General features: G+C 44.4%; 3 protein-coding genes across 4 annotated transcripts; all 3 read right to left on the bottom strand.

Annotated features, from left to right (window-relative positions):
• Nucleotides 1-35: 35 nt before the first annotated feature.
• Nucleotides 36-9,547, bottom strand: LOC148414669 (E3 ubiquitin/ISG15 ligase TRIM25-like). Its single transcript, XM_088429537.1, is given in 14 exon segments — nt 36-918; nt 1,970-2,032; nt 2,412-2,456; nt 2,658-2,817; nt 2,888-3,268; nt 3,369-3,515; nt 4,091-4,472; nt 5,417-5,447; nt 5,845-5,961; nt 6,485-6,589; nt 6,664-6,823; nt 7,203-7,436; nt 7,739-7,834; nt 8,860-9,547. Coding segments are annotated over 14 exon segments (3,045 nt in total). The 5' UTR covers nt 9,457-9,547; the 3' UTR covers nt 36-391.
• An 810-nt stretch (nt 9,548-10,357) lies between these two features.
• Nucleotides 10,358-13,588, bottom strand: LOC148414668 (protein THEM6). 2 transcript variants are annotated; one of them, XM_088430371.1, is made up of 3 exons: nt 13,323-13,588; nt 11,798-12,302; nt 10,358-11,077 (listed from the first exon to the last, which is right to left on the bottom strand). In XM_088430371.1, the coding sequence occupies exons 1-3, from the start codon at nt 13,388-13,390 to the stop codon at nt 10,970-10,972; spliced, it is 681 nt and encodes a 226-aa protein (XP_088286497.1). In that variant the 5' UTR covers nt 13,391-13,588; the 3' UTR covers nt 10,358-10,969. The 2 variants fall into 2 exon arrangements, with proteins under 2 accessions (XP_088286497.1, XP_088286498.1); XM_088430372.1 differs by lacking the exon at nt 13,323-13,588 and adding an exon at nt 12,971-13,254.
• A 222-nt stretch (nt 13,589-13,810) lies between these two features.
• LOC148414667 (protein THEM6-like) lies at nt 13,811-16,046 on the bottom strand. Its single transcript, XM_088430373.1, has 3 exons — nt 15,773-16,046; nt 14,314-14,821; nt 13,811-14,256 (listed from the first exon to the last, which is right to left on the bottom strand). Exons 2-3 carry the CDS (start codon nt 14,815-14,817, stop codon nt 14,149-14,151), a joined length of 612 nt encoding a protein of 203 aa, XP_088286499.1. The 5' UTR covers nt 14,818-14,821; nt 15,773-16,046; the 3' UTR covers nt 13,811-14,148.
• Nucleotides 16,047-16,426: the final 380 nt, after the last annotated feature.

Below are 16,426 nucleotides of genomic sequence, written 5' to 3'. Positions count from 1 at the left end.
AGGTTGCCTGAGAGCTTTTAATTGGATGTCTGGACACTCTTATGTTTATTTTTATATAGAATTTATTTTCATAACTAATATTTGACTTCTGTATTTGATGCAATGATGTAGGAGACATTTAAAGCAATATGTAAAAGAAATGCTCAAAGCAATAATACTTTTAGTTTGCCTCTCCATTTTTTCCTTTGTCTACATTCCTTAAAAATGTAATTTGGACACTGCTGTCGACCGAATATGACATCACGTGCTGAAGGCTCAGGTAATGACCAATCATGGCTCACCTGTTATTTGGTCATGTGACATTCAACCTGTGCCACGATTGGTTGACATCTGGCCCTCCCCTTTTACCGAAATGATTGATTGAAATGAAATGATTACGGGGTCTCGAGAATCAGAGGGGGCAGAGTTTGAGAGTGGAACCCAGCGCCACCCAGAAGCCCGGGAAGACGGGCTGGCTGAAAGCGGCGCGGACACCGTGAAGCAGGAGCATGCCGTCCGAGACGTTGTAAAAGGACAGAAGGCCGGCGCGGAAGTCCAGGTAGACGCCGATCCTGTTCCCGCACGGCGCGGCCACGCTCGCGCTCTGCTTGTCGTGGCGGAAGGTGCAGGCGGCGTCAGAGCAGTCCAGGCTCCAGGACTTGGCGTTGTGGCCCAGCTTGCTGTCGGCGCCGCCGCCGCCGCGGCTCATGCCGCGGTAGCATACGCCCAAGGAGACCCCGCCCTTGCCGGACCAGGTCACCTCCCAGTAGCAGCGGCCCGCCATGCCTGCCCGGCACAGCACCTGCGCCCAGCTGCCGAAGCGCTCCGGGCACTCGGGGTACGGCTGCGCCTCTGGACACGTGGTGGCCGCCCGCTGGTCCTCGGACAGGCTCAGGTAAGGGTTGGCCGTGTTGGCGTCCAGCCTTAAGTCCTGGTAGTCTGCGTCAAGGTCGTTACGGTTAAAGAACTATGACTGGGAAAATTTTTAGTTACAAAATTCTACATTTAGCGAAAATTGAGAAATTTGGACTGGTTAGCATGTTCGCCTCGCAAGCGGCGGTTGTGGTTCGATTCCTGCGGCAACCTACCTGTGTAGAGTTTGCATGTTCTCCCCGTGCCTGTGTGGGTTTTCTCCGGTTTCATGCATGCTATTATATTGACCGCTGAACTACGCTTAGATGAATGGTCGTTCATCAACCGGATTATGCAGCATTTATTGAAGTTGGCATTCAAAACAAAAGATTTTAGATTGGAGATTAACTCAATGCCAGGGACGTATTTTCAAGAGTCCAGACATTCAATCCTAGATACTTAAGTATCGATTTAATACTTACGTATTTGGAAATTAATGTTCTTAATCTATTTAAAAGGAGTGTGTAATTTTTCGCATGCGAAACGGTTTTGGATTACGGTACACGCGGCAATTCACACTCCTCTGCCCGTCTGTAGCTAGAACAGACATGGCGGCCTCCGGAGGAGTGCCACGCCCTTTGTAATATAATTTGATAACTGGACATACGATTATATTTCTAAAAAAAATGCTGTTGGTCATTTAAAAAATTTAATGTTTACAATTTATAATTGAATTCACCCTTTTTAATGAAAAACTGTTTAAGTCTTACATAGTGTCCCTTTAAGTATAGATTTATGACTCAAGTATCTGGGATTTAATGTCCAGACTCTTAAATAACTTGAAATTACATCCTCGAAGTTCCCAGATCACATCTTGTCAGCTTTATGATGTGGATAAAGCTTTATGACTTGCACTTCAGCACCCCCCTGCAGTTAATCACTTTACCTTTTGTTGTGTATGAGCATTTAGTTTCAAAACATTTGACTAGTACTGTTTAAAGCCCCATACTGAAATGAAGCATTGTGGAAAAATAAAAATTCTGAGGAAAAAAATAAAACATTGCTTCTCCAAATTTCAGCAAAAGATCTAACATGTAAAATCATACGGATGAATAATTTAAGTCAAAACTGTACTCACAGTGTAAAAATTCCTCTCTTGTCTTTGGTTCCGAGTCGTATAGTATGTGCGCATCTATCGTTACTGGAAAGACGACAGGAAAAAATAAAAGACTGTTACCCATCGTCTATTTTCTATAATGCCTGTCCGTCTTTAGCATGGCAGCACACAAGCAGGAAGCAATAAAGATTCTTTCATGAGCCCAACATGCAAGTCATTGGAATTCGGGAGGAGAAATCATGCAAGCCCGCTGCCCACCGCTTTTTCGCCACGCCAAAAAACAAAACGAAATGCAATCAAGTTTTTGTGCTCGTTTATTGACATATGTTAGCATCATATATAAAAAAAAAGGTTCCGTACAAATAAAAGTGCATTTGTCAGGAATCATCGACAAAATCAATGTGATTCTTGCTTCCCGACTCCCATCCCATCTGGTCGGCCGGCGGCGACCTTAATTGCGTACCTTTCGTCTTGTCGATCGGAACGCTGGTTTCCTTCAGCGAATTCACTGCGGATACACGTTGACATCTTTTCATTACGCATTAAGAAACTTGAAATGTTTCCAGCTCTGAATTAGGGCTGTTGAATATTTTTTTAGAATGGATTATTTAATGGCAATGCCGCACACCACGGATCGTTGTAAACGACGTGAGTGTGAAGTGTTTTCCTTGGGGGGGGGGGGGGGGGGGGGTCGCGTTGTGATAATTGCCTTTATCGGAGATTCTGTTGAATTCTCTCTGAAGGCTTTGGTCCAGTCCGTCCCTCAGCTCGGCCAGGCCCCCTCGCATGGTTTTGTACATCAAGTAGGGGAAGGTGTCCGTGTCGGGCATCTGCACCCGCGCGCACGGGAAACGGAGGGATCGGCACTTCTGCGATTGCACACGCACATGATTGAGCTCGTTGTTCGGCTCCCTTGGAGGAGGCGCACGCGCAGGCCACCTGAAGGAAGTGGAGGTGGTCATCGCTTCGAGAGAGCTTGTCCAACTCGGCCTCGCCGCGGCGGAGCTCGGCCGCCTCTCGCTCCAGCTTGTCCAGCAGTTGCTCGGCGTGGGCCAGCGCGGCCCGCTGGCGCCCCCGCAGGGCTTCCTTTACGTCGCAGCGCTGCTTCTCCAGAGCTCGCTGCAGCTTGGAGAAGATCCGGTCGCTCTCCTCCTCCGCCGCCTCTGTGGCGTGCTGAGCAAATTGTCATTTTTCCCCCCCCTCTTTCCCCATCTCGTCACGCGATGGACTCACTTTGATGTATCTGACCACATAGCGCAGCTCCTTCTCCACCTCCTTTATGTTCTGCGTGCTCTTGACTGAGGCTTCTTGGAGTTTTTTCTAAACGAACACACAGTCTTGAGTCCCTTGAGTTGCATGAAGGAAACTTCCGACAGTGGACTACTTTTTAAACTACGGTCCAACTCAAACATCCACACACCTGTTGGGCCACCCGCTCGTCCAGCAGCCGCACGATGTCGTGGTTCTTATGTCGTCCTTTGAGGCAGCGCGAGCACACGCCCTGTTGATCGGCCCGGCAGTAGCTCCTCAGCGGCCGCTCGTGCTGCGGGCACAGCTTCTCTCCATCCTCGCGGCAGTTAAAAAAAAAAAAAAGAAAACCATAATAATGATCCATTTAATTAATTGCTTTGAATGGAAAACAAAACATGTAAACATTCTGAATACTGTCTCATGCATTTACACATCAAATTTCAAGATAAATCACGTGTTTTGTTTTCAAAGCTACTCATTACGTAGTAATTAAGCGGTTCGTTTAATTATTGATCTGTTGCAACAAATTAAAAGCTAAATTATAAGGTACAATGTTTTCTTAGTCGATGGATTTGACGAACCAGAAAATAATTGCCTCCGCCTCGCCAACGAGATGATTTATTCCGAGTAAATGAAGGTTGACAGAGATTTAACATGTGTATGACAAAAATCTGTCTGGGAATAGTTGTTTGCTAGCAAGAAAAGTCGACGATTAAGGAATGCAAAAAATATTTTAAGAGCAGCGTGAGTTAAAAGTTCGTAAATTATAACGTCACGGGTACTCTATTGCGCACGCGCGGCTTTGCGCTCAGTTTCGAACATCCGTCACCTTGTGAGACATTTCCATTATTCGACCACAAAGCCCTAAAATTCTCGAATGGTATTTCCAACCTTGGCGGCCGCGACGAGCGGGCCGCGCGGCGGCTTCCCGCGGAGGCGCTCGTCGGCGCCGGGCTGCTCGTGGGCTCCGCTCTGGACGAACTTTTCGAGCAGCTCGCCCAGGACGGTGTTGCGGTTGAGCAACGGTCTCTGCTTGAACTCCAGGCGGCACTGCGGGCAGCTGTACTGGGCCTTGGGCGGCTTGCCTCGGCTCCAGTAGTCCTCGATGCAAGCTAGGCAGTAGCTGTGGCCGCACGGGATAGTCACCGGGTCCCGCAGAATCTCCAGACACACCGAGCAGGTGAACTGGTCCTGTTCCACGGAGATGGTCGAGGTAGTGGCCGTCGTCGTCGCTGCACCTGTCGCCATCTTGCTCCCCACAGTAGGCGCGGCTTACAGGTGTGCTGATTTGGCTTGCACCTGCTGGAGGCGGGCGGACGTGACGTCACAAAGCCTCATGTTGACATTGGGTTAGGTTTTTTCTTATGCCTTACTTTACATGGTCGTTTCCCCCCAAAACTTGCCGCATATTACCTAAAATTCCGTCGTAATTTTGTTTTTATTAGGTAAAATAAGATTATTTTTTTTTAAGTCTTTTTGGTTTCGAAAAAAAACCTGTTTATTATATATTTCTTAAGGAAAGGAAAAGCTTTACTTTACATTTTCGTTTTTTTTTTTAATCCTTACAATACTTTTTTTCTCCAGCGGGAACAAATCTTCCATGGTCGTTATTTTATTTTATCCCCAGAGAAAAAGAGCGAAAAAAAAAAGCCTTACTAGTCATGTAAAAAAAATACTGTACACCCAGAGACCATCTGTACAGTTGCGATGATATATTTCATTTATTTTGCTAACATTTAGAGATAAGCTAATAACCAATATATTATTATATAGCTTGTTGTTTGCTTTAGCATCACAAACCTAAATCAACATTTACTCCATCGTTGGCCGGTATGCACATCTGATGTCAGCCAACAGCACAGGTTGACACTCAAAACAGGACTGACATTTTTTTTTTTTTAAATGGCAGTATGACACAATATATTATGCACGCTGAACTCAACTTAAAAAAAGTGAACATAAAAATAATATTTTCATCAAACGTTCAGTTCCAGGGTGCTGCTGCCACACCCTTTTTAGTCCTGTAATCAATATTCATAAAAGCAATTAAAAAAGTACGCTGTAGTTATCCAGATGTGTGTACTCATGTCTCATCAACAATACTGATATGATTGGCCAAAAAAAAAAAAAAAAAAGTGGCAAATCAGGCTTTGCATGTGAAGTTAAATGAAAACGGCATCTCATTTCTTTTTGGCGTGAGGACGGCGCTGAAAGTGCCTTGACCTGCTACTTGAAGACAGTTTGGGACCTGCAAAAACAAAAAGTATATTTACAGATGACAGAATATACAGATAAGTGTGAAATCCTTGGTAGCTTTGATGTCATCTTGGAATAAAAATCATTTTGCTAACGACGAGCAGTAAGGAAAATCTTATGAATGTTAAAGGTGAATTTAGAATTTTGTGAAAGTCCTACAAATATAAACAAATTTACAAACTAAATATGCATTTTAGAATGTAGCACAGGCCACAAATAGGCCCAAGGGCCACAGTTTGAACACCACCATTGTTTGAAGTTACTGGTAAAATGCTTTAAAAAGATATTCTTGTTGAATACTGATGATTGAGATTTTCATTATTTTCTGTGCACCTAAATTATTAAAACGATATTTTTGATCATTTCATATTGCAGACGTGGTTACCAACCGATGGGTGAGAGGACGAACATGGGCACCATGGGTCCTGGGCTCGCGAAAGGGTTGGGGGGGGCCACGGGGCTTGGGGCTGGCACGGGGCTTGGGGCTGGCTCGGCCAATACCGACTCTGTACACACAAAGAGGGGCGGGGTCACGAATAAGTGTGAAGAAGTGTGCAGTGGGAAACTATACTCCAAAGATTGCACAAGTTACAATGAAACGCTGCATCGTACACAAATCGATAGGCCCGAATCACAAATGAGTAGATTATACATTATGGTCCGATTAAAAAAAACAAAACTGCTTGTCATTTTTTTTTTCCAGAAAAAATAAATCACGGTGGCTGCATGGTTGTGTAAAAAAAAAAAAAAAAAACTTTACAACTGTTTCAAACAAACACCTTAACAAATGTATATAAAATGCCTCATTATATATGGTTGTTTAAAAAATGCCTTACTATACACAGTCAAAAATTAAAAATATAACACCTTACTATACAAAAAAAAAAAAAACCTTAAAATTATCTTTTTATTTACACGGTCGTTAAATGAACAGCCGTACTACCCAATGGGTGGTTGGTAAACAAATAAATACACCTTTCTCAAACTACAAATAAGAATAAATGTAGTTTTGTAATTTTGTAGACTGACCTGTGTCCATTTGAAGAGCGGGCTGGACGTCTGGTGAGGACGAGGCAGCGGGGGCGTGGCTTTGGACGGGCGGGTTGGCGGCGCCCGTCAGCGTCACTTCCCTCACTGGCGGGAGCGCAAAGCCAAACGCAAGGGGCGTCAATCGGACGTTGGCAAACGCGCGCGGCGTCAAAGCGCACCTTTTTCGTAGATGCTGACGAAGCCTTCCTGGCAAACTTCCTGCAATAGCGTTTTGAAGTCGCACACGGCTTTCGTGGCCGCGTCGAACGTCAGGCCGGGATCCACGGGCACGGCCGGCGTTATCGTCACCGGCGCCAGCGCGTCCAGCGCCTGCCGACTCTGCCCGCGCAAAACAATCACATTTACTCCTTCAGTGCCGTGGGCGAGAATCCTCATCTTTTAAAATAGTGATAACAACAATAAAATAACAAAATTGAGCACTGTAGTAACAACTGTGACCATTGGATGGCAGTGTTTCCACACGTACAACATAAGTATACCTACATGCAATTCAAAGTAAGGAATGGAATGGGATGTTACAATTTTGGCTGCTGGGAGATGAAAATTAAGAGCTTTGGGATGCAATTTTTGAAGGAATCTCAAATAAAATCTCAACCTGAATGTGTCATTCACACACATGCCAGACTTTTTTTTTTTTTTTTACAATGTTTTCAGCCCTCTATCGGGATGCTTTGGCTTTGCTCGGAGGGGGGCGGACCTGAAGGAAGTGCAGGTGGTCGTCTGCGAGCGGCAGGCGCTCCAGCTGGGCCTGGCGCCGCTTGAGCTCGGCCAGCTCCGTCTGCACGCCGTCCAGCAGCTGCTGGGCCTGGCCCGCCACCTGCTTCTGCTGGGCCTTGATCAGCTCGCGCACCTCGAAGCGCTTGAGTTCCACGCAGCGCAGCAGGTCGCTGAAAACGCTGTCGCTGGTCTCCGTCGCCAACCGGGCCGAATGCTGTTATTATGGAATATAAACCCAAATTAACACATTTAACCCCAAACCCAAAGAGATGTTCTTACTTTTTTTAGTCTATATATATATATATATATATATATATATATATATATATATATATATATAATTTAGTTATTTTATTTGTGCTAGAGATTTTTAGACCCCAGAGACTAAATGTTAAGAAGTAAAGTAAAATTCCGGTTTTTGGTACTGCTATTACTCTCTCTGACCACTAGATGTCACCAGTGTTAATATTGATAAGGCTTCGAGGCGTTGAATTTTTTTCCAAATGAATAACTTACGTTGAGGGAGAAGATGGCCTGTCTCAGGTCCTGAGCCTCCTTCTCACGTTGCTGGATGCTCTGCTGAGAGCTCAGTTTCATCTCATTCAGCTGTTTCTGCCCAACGTCAAAATCAGACACAAAGCAGGCCAATCAGTTTAAAAGCCCCAAACTTTGCTTCTTGTAAAGCATTACAAGTACTCAAACCCTAAGCAGTCACTAACAACAATAAAAAGTATAGATACTACGGTAACGAAACTAGGCATGTTCAATAAAAGACTGACACTAGTACTCTTAAGAAGTAACCACTACTGATACCAAGTACTGATACCACTCATGTAGTCACTGACACTGAGACCAAGATCCCGAAACAAGAGATGTTCGATACCACATTGTTTTTTTTTCTGACCGACACCAGTATGAGTACTCAGTGCTTAAGCAGTCACCGATACTGATACCAAGTACCAATACCACTGGTAATACTTTAAATTGTCACTGACATCGATACCAAGTACCGATAACACATCATCCAAACAAATAGGGTCGTCTGATACCACTTTTTTTTTTCCAGACTGAACCCAATGCAAGTACTCAACTCTAAAGCAGTCACCACTACTGAAACCAAGTACTGATACCACTCATACTCTTAAGTAGTCATTTACACCAATACCAGGATACCATGTTTTTTTTTCAGACTGACAACAGTACGAGTACTCAACTCTTAAGCAGTCACAAATACTGTTACCAAGTATCAAAAGCGCTGGTACTCTTAAGAAGTCACTAATATCGATGCCAAGATACTGAAACTAGGGATGTTCTGCACCGTGATTGGCTGTTAACTTAGTACCTGTGATGTCATTTGCAGGGCACAGGTCATTTTGAGAATGTGTTCTGACCAAACGGAGTAACAGGTGAGCCATGATCAGTTGCTACCTGAACCTCGAAGAATTGTGACGTCATTTTCCGTTGGCAGCAAGGGGCAAAATGCCCGCCCCCTGCGATGGATCAAAACGGGTGGATTTCGTTGCTTCGCCCATTCCCATATTAATCGGAATACCGTGTTTGAAGTAGCGGGGCAGCAAAGAAGATAGGATCGAGATTATTAGTTGCGTCCCTGGTTCCGATCCGCCCCTTCGGGTCACCTGCTGCAGTTGTATCTCCAGCTCGGCCAGCACCGTGTCGTGTCCCTTGTGGTCGTCGGTCAGGCACAGCGAGCAGACGCAGCGCTTGTCCGTGCGGCAGTAGACCTCTAGCAGCTTCCCGTGGCGAGGGCACACGCTCTCCTGGAGCCTCTTGGAGGCCGACACCAGCTTGTGCTTCTTGAACACGGCCGAGTCGTGGTGCGGTCTGACGTGCAGCTCGCAGTAGGACGCCAGGCACACAAGGCACGAGTTGACCGCCTTGTTCTTTCGAGCGGGGCACACGTCGCACTCCACGTCGTCGGCCTCCGCCGGGCTGGCTTGCTGCTGCCGCGCGAGCTCCTGGAGGCCGCTCCGCTTGAATCGCTCCACCACGTCGGCCAGCAAGGTGCTGCGGGCGAGGGCCGGCCTCGGGCTGAAGCTTTGTCGGCATTGGGGGCAAGTGAACACGCCGAGGCAGTCGTCCTGGTCCCAGTAGTGTCGGATGCAGTCCGAGCAGTAGCTGTGGCCGCACGGGATGGTCACCGGTTCCCGCAGGACGTCCAGGCACACGGAGCAGGTGAACTGGTCCTTGTCTAGGACCACTCCGGCCTGGGCCATGGCGTCCCACCGCCCCCGACTGCGTGAACGAGTAAGAAAAGACGCGGGTCCGAGGAAAACAAGACGCCGCACAGTTGCTTTGTTTACAGGAAGTTGCGTCAAGAGGCGGGGCCAATTGGCGGAAATGGATGAGGTATTTAACAAGTGGGGTGGGTGGTGCGACTCTTTTTTTGTGTGTTTCGATGGGATTTTTTTTAAGCAAAATATGTTTTACTATTTATACTTTTACTATATATTATACTATTAATACATCGACCCCTGACGCAACTTCCTGTAAACAGCAGCTGGACGCAGTCTCCATCACGTGAGCGGAGGATAATGGATGGACGAGGTTTATTTTTTTAGGTGTTGAACTCGACACAAACTGAACAAACATAGGATAGTAAAATGTTTTGGGTTTTTTTTTTTGGGGGGGGGGGGGGGGGGGGCGGTAACCATAAGCGTAACGTTTCTACTTCTGCGAGTTAGCCACGCCCCTTGACGTACCTACAGATACAGTACCGCTTTTTTTATTTTCCTCAGTAACTTAGGAGTAGATCTCGTCAAAAATTAAAAGTAAAAAACCAAAAAAAATGTTTTTGTGGTGTACTTAATGTTTTTATTTTTGGGTTAAAAACAAACGATTTTTCCTTATCTTACCTACTTCCGGGAGTTGGTCCCGCCCCTTGACGGAACTTCTTACAAACTGTAGCTGTGCGGCTGTTTTCCTTCGCCCTTTTTTTTCGTTTAACGTTTATTATATTGGTGTAGAACTTGGCAAAACCTAAAAACACATTACGTTTAGTGGTGATATTTACTATTTTCCTGATCTTTTTTTCAGTCAAGTTAAAAGAATACATCATGACATTCAAAACTGAGGTGTACCTAAATATTCTGTGAATGCATACAATAGATTGGCCACTCATGGACATAAGTGCATTTTTATTTGAAAATGCAATTAAATGCAACATACTGTTCTTGTACATAGATTCATTTCATAGCGGGAGCAAAGCAGTGCAATGTGTCGCTCCCCTCCACGAGTGCATTAATAACTTAAATATCATTCACAAGCCGACACCAACCATCATTATAATACTAACAATTTTTTCAGCAGATAAGTTTCTCATTTAAAAAAAAAGATTCATATTCTTCATGTATTTGCTTCCAAAGTTGCCCGCAACTACATTGTCATCTTAAAATATCACCCATTGTAGCAGCAAACTAGCCATTAAGTATATGATTTAAGAAAAACAGCAGATGATCCCTTTATGATGAAATATGAATGTTTCTTTACGGGAAACATTTTCGTGCATTTTTTTTGTTTATGCGTATCAAGTACTGTACAACAACTAACTAATTTAGATCAGGTTGCAGCTGCATGCCTTTGTGAATGTATCAGTTGGTTTCACTATCATATCTCTGTACTGTAGTTCGTCAAATACGGAAAAAAATAAATAAATAAAAAACCCTGGTCAAGATGATTATGATGAGGCCGAGTGCTGACCTTCAACTATTGCTGATGATAAGCATGCGTTCAATGGTCCTTGTCGTGCAGCCCGCTTTCGGCCCTCAGGGCCGCGCTGTTGGCCGAAATGAAGTTGATCCAGTGATTGACGTCTTCGCCCATCTGAGGACATTTTATCTGTCGACACAGAAAAAAAATCTATTTCTATTTTTGTCAAGACTTATGTACGTTTGGTGTTCTCGTAGTGATTTCGTAGTTTGTCTGTCTCCGGGTTTGCATCTGTTATTGAATCTGGTATTTCTATTTTAAAAACATGTACTAACACATACTTTTCTACTTGTTCGGTTTTATTTTAGAATTTGATTTACATAAAGTAAAGTGATATAAATTAGGAGTGTTCCATTCTAATATTGATCACAGTGCATTTCCAAGGAAGGGGGGGTGCAGTATTTAATTACATATTATACACATGTATGTTTGTATGCTGAATGTACTAAGATGTATAAAGTGGGATAAACAAGTGTTATTCTGCATTTCAAAAAGTATAACGTATTTTTATTTACGTTATTAGAGGCTTATTTATTAGAGTCCTTTCACTTTTTTTCAGTATAAAATCGCAGAACATTTTCCTGTTTGAGCTTGATTGAATTGCCCCAGGTAAAAACAGCACAATTGTATATACATATTAAAAATATGCAACAAAATAGTATCGTAAGTGCTATTCATATATAATATACATGTATATAATTAAATAACAAATAAAAAAAATATATGAAGGGGAAATGAAACTTTATTTACTTTTGGAGTGAGCTAGTTACAGCTCGAAATGTTTTCTCTTTCCTTGCATGGGCTTTGCAAAAAATAATTGTGAAGCACGGGACGCAACGAGTCACTCACCTTCGTTTTGCAGACCATCTCGACAATCTGCTCAGGGCTGCCGCGCACCACGTTCTGCCTGCAGAGCAACACGGCCGACACGAAGCCGTCCCTCTTGGACACGAAGCGCTGCTCCAGGTAGAAGGCCTTGTCGTCCCAGCCCAGCACCCTGGTGCTGATCTGGAAGGCCTCGCCGAAGGCCAGGGAGCGGCGATAGCGGATGGTAGAGGCGCCCACCACCATCTTTGCCCCCATCCTGCACGTGGCCAGGAACAGCCCATTACGCATGTAGTAGTGGAAGCGGGCAAAGTCGCACTCGCGCAGGTAGCGCGAGTTGTTCATGTGGCCCATGAAGTCCAAGTCGTGCGGGAGAACCACGCCATCCACCCGTTGCTCCTCCAGCACATCCCGTACACGCGGCTGGAACAGGGTTTGGAGCAGCACATAGACCACCCGCAGGAAGTACCACACGTCCACGGTGCAGAAGAGCACCAGGAGGCCTCCCAGCACCCACAGCAGCATGTCTCTAAATGGGGAGAAAAATAGGAATAAAATTCAAGGGGGTATGTGACAGAAATCAACACATATTAGAAAGAAAAATTGGACAAAAATGCAAGCAAAAATGAAAAAACCTTTACCACTCAAAATGCAAAAACATTAGAAAACAAACGGGTACGGGATAATCAAAAAAGGCCCCAATACCAAATTTAAGGCTGGAAAATACCAAAATAATAAAATACAATAATATATAAACAAAACCAATAACATTGAAAAAAAGACGATAAATTAGCCCGCATAATTCAGAAATTGTGGACAAAAATCTCTACTAAGATGCATAGGTACATATTTTATCTTCATTAAAACAGCTGCATATAATCATATCACCTTTTACGGTATTGCATTATGGAGTTAGACTAATGTGTCACTGTTGGATCACTTTAAGAATCTAATTTTGATGAATTTTAAACGCTTTCACTTCAACCTTGAGAGGACATCGTCAACTCCGCACCGGATCTTTGCGCTGGCACCTGCTACATAGCTAGCTAGCTAACTTCATAGCTGATCCCGCCTCCATCCCTTTCTTCTTCGTCCTCCATAATAATAAAGACAAACATGCGCTGTGAAAATGTTCATCCTTTGGTTTTCACTCTGAAAGACTTGCCATCGTCCGTTTTACGGCGTCACAAGACTCACCGTGCGTGGTAGAGAGACCAGAAGCCGGTACTGCCTGCGGGTTGAGACTACGGCCAGCCGAGTAGCATGACTTCCTGGTTGGTGACGTCACGTGGGTAGCTACACTTCGTCTACATTAAATTTAACCAGCAAATTGGGTTTGACGTCGTTGAGGACAAATGTGAAGCGTTCATGTGAAAGTAATCGAACTCCCGAAACAGATTATAGCCTTCCGAAAGTACAACAAATAGCTTTCTCCGACAATTCTCTACACACCTGCGCTACTAGCTCAAGTCGTTTCCTCATTCTTCACCAATCACACACATCCTCACGCGATGTCGCTTCATGAACAGCCCGGAATTCAAATACACACCTGAGCACAAGTCGTGGTCGGGGACTCCAACAGAATTCCGGTTCCAGAGTAGAAAGAAACTGCGACATTCAATTTTTAAACTGACTTTTCAGCGTCTTTCGCGATGTTACCACTCTCTGCGAAAGCACCCATTCCAATGACGTACGCGTGAAGAAAATCTTCAATTACGTGATGTCGATAAAGTAGCGACTTTTCGAAGAGCCAATTGCTGCATTCCTTGCTGAAGGCTGGGCGAATTCGCAAGCGGATGTGGAACTGACACACCTCCGATGTTATGCTGCTGTACTGTCTACTAGGTTGAAACGCAAATGTCTTTTGTCACTTCCTGGTATTACGAATTAAATCATACGTCTTCTTATAAGGGTAAACAATGATGTCATCCGTATGGACCCCAGTTTGTTTTGACAGTTCATTCAAACCACATTCGGTTCCAGCTGATTTTAAAATAAAATCAATGCTAAAAATGAACTTTGCCACAATAGATCAAATAACATTTGTTAGCTTGTTTTATTGTCACTAATGATGATGACATTCAAGATTCAACAGTTGCTAACAATGCAAAATGCAAACAAAATAAAGGCACAAAGGACTCACTAACAAAATATAGCAACAGGTTGCTTCATGTTCCATTTATTTTACTCTTAGTTTGAAAAAAAAAAGTGCTGTTTCTGTCATGGTATTAAAATGCATATTGAAGGCATATTGCAATAAAAAAAATCATCTTGGTTGTTGCCTCATTTTAATTGAGTAAATGTGATTACCTGTTTTTCTCAAGAGTGAATGTCTGATGTCACAGCAGCTTGCATGACTACATTAGTGTCCGGTTTCATTTGTCTTTTTCCCCTAAGCCGCTCTCCGCTCTGAGGTTCTGACTGCTGGCTGATATGAAGTTGATCCAGTGCCGGAGGTCCTCTGGGAATTCGGGACGTTCCACCTGCACGGACGGAACCCCTCAGGTCAAGGCCGATCCGAGATCGAGGCGACATCTTACCTTCCGCTTGCAGAGATAGCTCATGACATCATCCGGGCTGGCGCGCAGGACGGTTTGCTTGCAGTACATGACGGCGCACACCAGCCCATCCCTGCCGGACACAAATCTCTGCTCCAGGAAGAAGGCCTTGTCGTCCCACGTCAGCACCCGACTGCGCAGCTGGTACGGCTCGCCGACGCTCAGCGGCCGCCGGTAGCGGATGGTGGTGGCTCCCACCACCATGGAGGCCTTGAGGGCCCGCAGCGCCTTGAAGACGCCGTTACGCACGTACAGCGAAAAGCGGGCAAAGTCGCACTCGCGCAGGTAGCGGGCGTTGTTCATGTGACACATGTCCATGTCCCGCGGGGACACCCGGCCCGTCGTCACCTGCTCGCCCGTCACATCGCGCATGGTCGGCTGCAGCCAAGCGACCAGCAATGCCGCCGCCGTCCGCACAAAGTACCACACGTCCAGGCTGCAGAAGAGAGCCAGCAGGAAGGCCAGCAGCAGCAGCAGCGGCCACATCTCGCTTGGGGATCAAGCGGGTCCACGTGATGATCAGCAAGAAAAAGAAAAACAGCAAAACAGGGCCCGGTCAGAGTCTAGACCAGTGGAGTCCAAACTATGGTCTGAAGGGCCATTTGCTACCAAGAAATGTCTTGCATGTGTTGGAGGGCTTTTCTAAATATGCAAAAGCTTCGAGTAACAATTTAAAACTTAACTTGTTTCTCTTCACAACACCATGGTCAATAAGACATTTTTACAAGGAAATATGTTTTCCTCCACTTTAAAAATAATCTAGAGGTTGAATTCAGTGCAGCCCCACAGACATTTTTTTCTGGTGGGTGACTAGGTCTCTGACCACTCAAAAAATTTAAATATAAAAATATGCCATTCGCTTTGCCATTTGCAGTCTGGCATTTTACGTATAAAGAAACAAATAGCAGCAGTAAGTAGAGCTTTTTTATTTTATTAATCTCTATAATTTAGGGTTCCCTCGTTTTCCCCTGTTAACGGAGGTACACCCCGCACGATAACTGAATTCAGCAGATTTTTTTTTAAAATAATTACTATTATTTATAGTGTTCCCTCGTTTTTTTTCTTGTTATTGGAGCCAGGTTGAGCAACTTCAAGTAAGTGAAGGATGAGCTCATGCTAACAAAGGCAAACAGGTTTCACAAGACGAGCAACAGTGCTTCATGCACAGTTGGAATTTCAAATCATTTGTTCATCACAACTCTGCGTAAAGCGAATTCCACGTGGAAGTTTGAAGTGATCTTTTGAATGATCGACGGATTGTCACCTTGCTGGGGTTATGCATAAATGACGGAGAAATCAGTGCAACTTCCACAAGGTTGTATGTGAGCGTCGTGATTATTTTAGACAAGGACTCTCAACTTTAATTCGGTCACTTCCAATGCATGATGACGGTATAAACAGCGGGCACGTCGTGCACCAAGTGAAGAAGAAATGAACTCACCCAGGTGTCTTTGGTGGAGCACAACCTTTAGAAATCCATAATTTTTGAAGGAGGTAAACTATACAATCGACTTCACTGAGTTACTTCCGGTACTACCTTTCGAAAAAATAAACAATCGGCCCGTCAAATTAAAAGCGACATGAAACGGCAACGCAGCGGAGAAAGTCAACAGTTGCCTTTAAAGTGCTCATTCCAATTAGTTATTGAAAAAAAGTTATGATATATTCAGCGTTGATGTCGTGACTAAAGTTTTAATTGTATTTTGGGCTTCAGTTTCGGACTTGAAAAGCCGGATGTGACGCAACTGAATACGTCCAGCAGGGATTGGATAGCGCTCACGTTTTATAGTTGTTTAATGAAAATATATAGCGTATTGCCAGTATTAATTTCAACAATGAGCTGTCATGGCATACTTTCCACATCAAACTGTCGATCTCCTTCCGAACGCATCCAATCCGAATTTTACTTTAAAAAGCAGTTCAAACTTCCATTCGAACAGATATTCCAGTAAAATTGTAGATTTGAGGTTGATTTATTTTCAGTTGAGATTTTTACTGGTATTCGTTATTATTTTCGGCATTTTAAGGAGTTACATAAATCAAATTTCTTATCTAGTAACAATGAAATCCATTCATCTTCAAGGAGGGAGGTAGT

This window comes from Hippichthys cyanospilos, chromosome 12 (assembly GCF_059441005.1).
Source record: "Hippichthys cyanospilos isolate Australia breed blue-spotted pipefish chromosome 12, RoL_Hcya_1.0, whole genome shotgun sequence".
Lineage (NCBI taxonomy): Eukaryota > Metazoa > Chordata > Actinopteri > Syngnathiformes > Syngnathidae > Hippichthys > Hippichthys cyanospilos.
Note: the sequence above shows the minus strand (reverse complement) of the source record. Positions and strands in the feature narration are given on the sequence as shown.

Coding starts and splice junctions, on each gene's coding strand:
- LOC148414668 (XM_088430371.1), bottom strand. CDS start 13,390: ATGTCGCAGTTTCTTTCTACTCTGGAACCGGAATTCTGTTGGAGTCCC. Junction 12,303..13,322: donor CGACCACGACTTGTGCTCAG/GTGTGTATTTGA, acceptor CTCCCCATTTAG/AGACATGCTGCTGTGGGTGC. Junction 11,078..11,797: donor AGATGGTCTGCAAAACGAAG/GTGAGTGACTCG, acceptor CTGTGTCGACAG/ATAAAATGTCCTCAGATGGG.
- LOC148414667 (XM_088430373.1), bottom strand. CDS start 14,817: ATGTGGCCGCTGCTGCTGCTGCTGGCCTTCCTGCTGGCTCTCTTCTGC. Junction 14,257..14,313: donor GCTATCTCTGCAAGCGGAAG/GTAAGATGTCGC, acceptor CCGTCCGTGCAG/GTGGAACGTCCCGAATTCCC.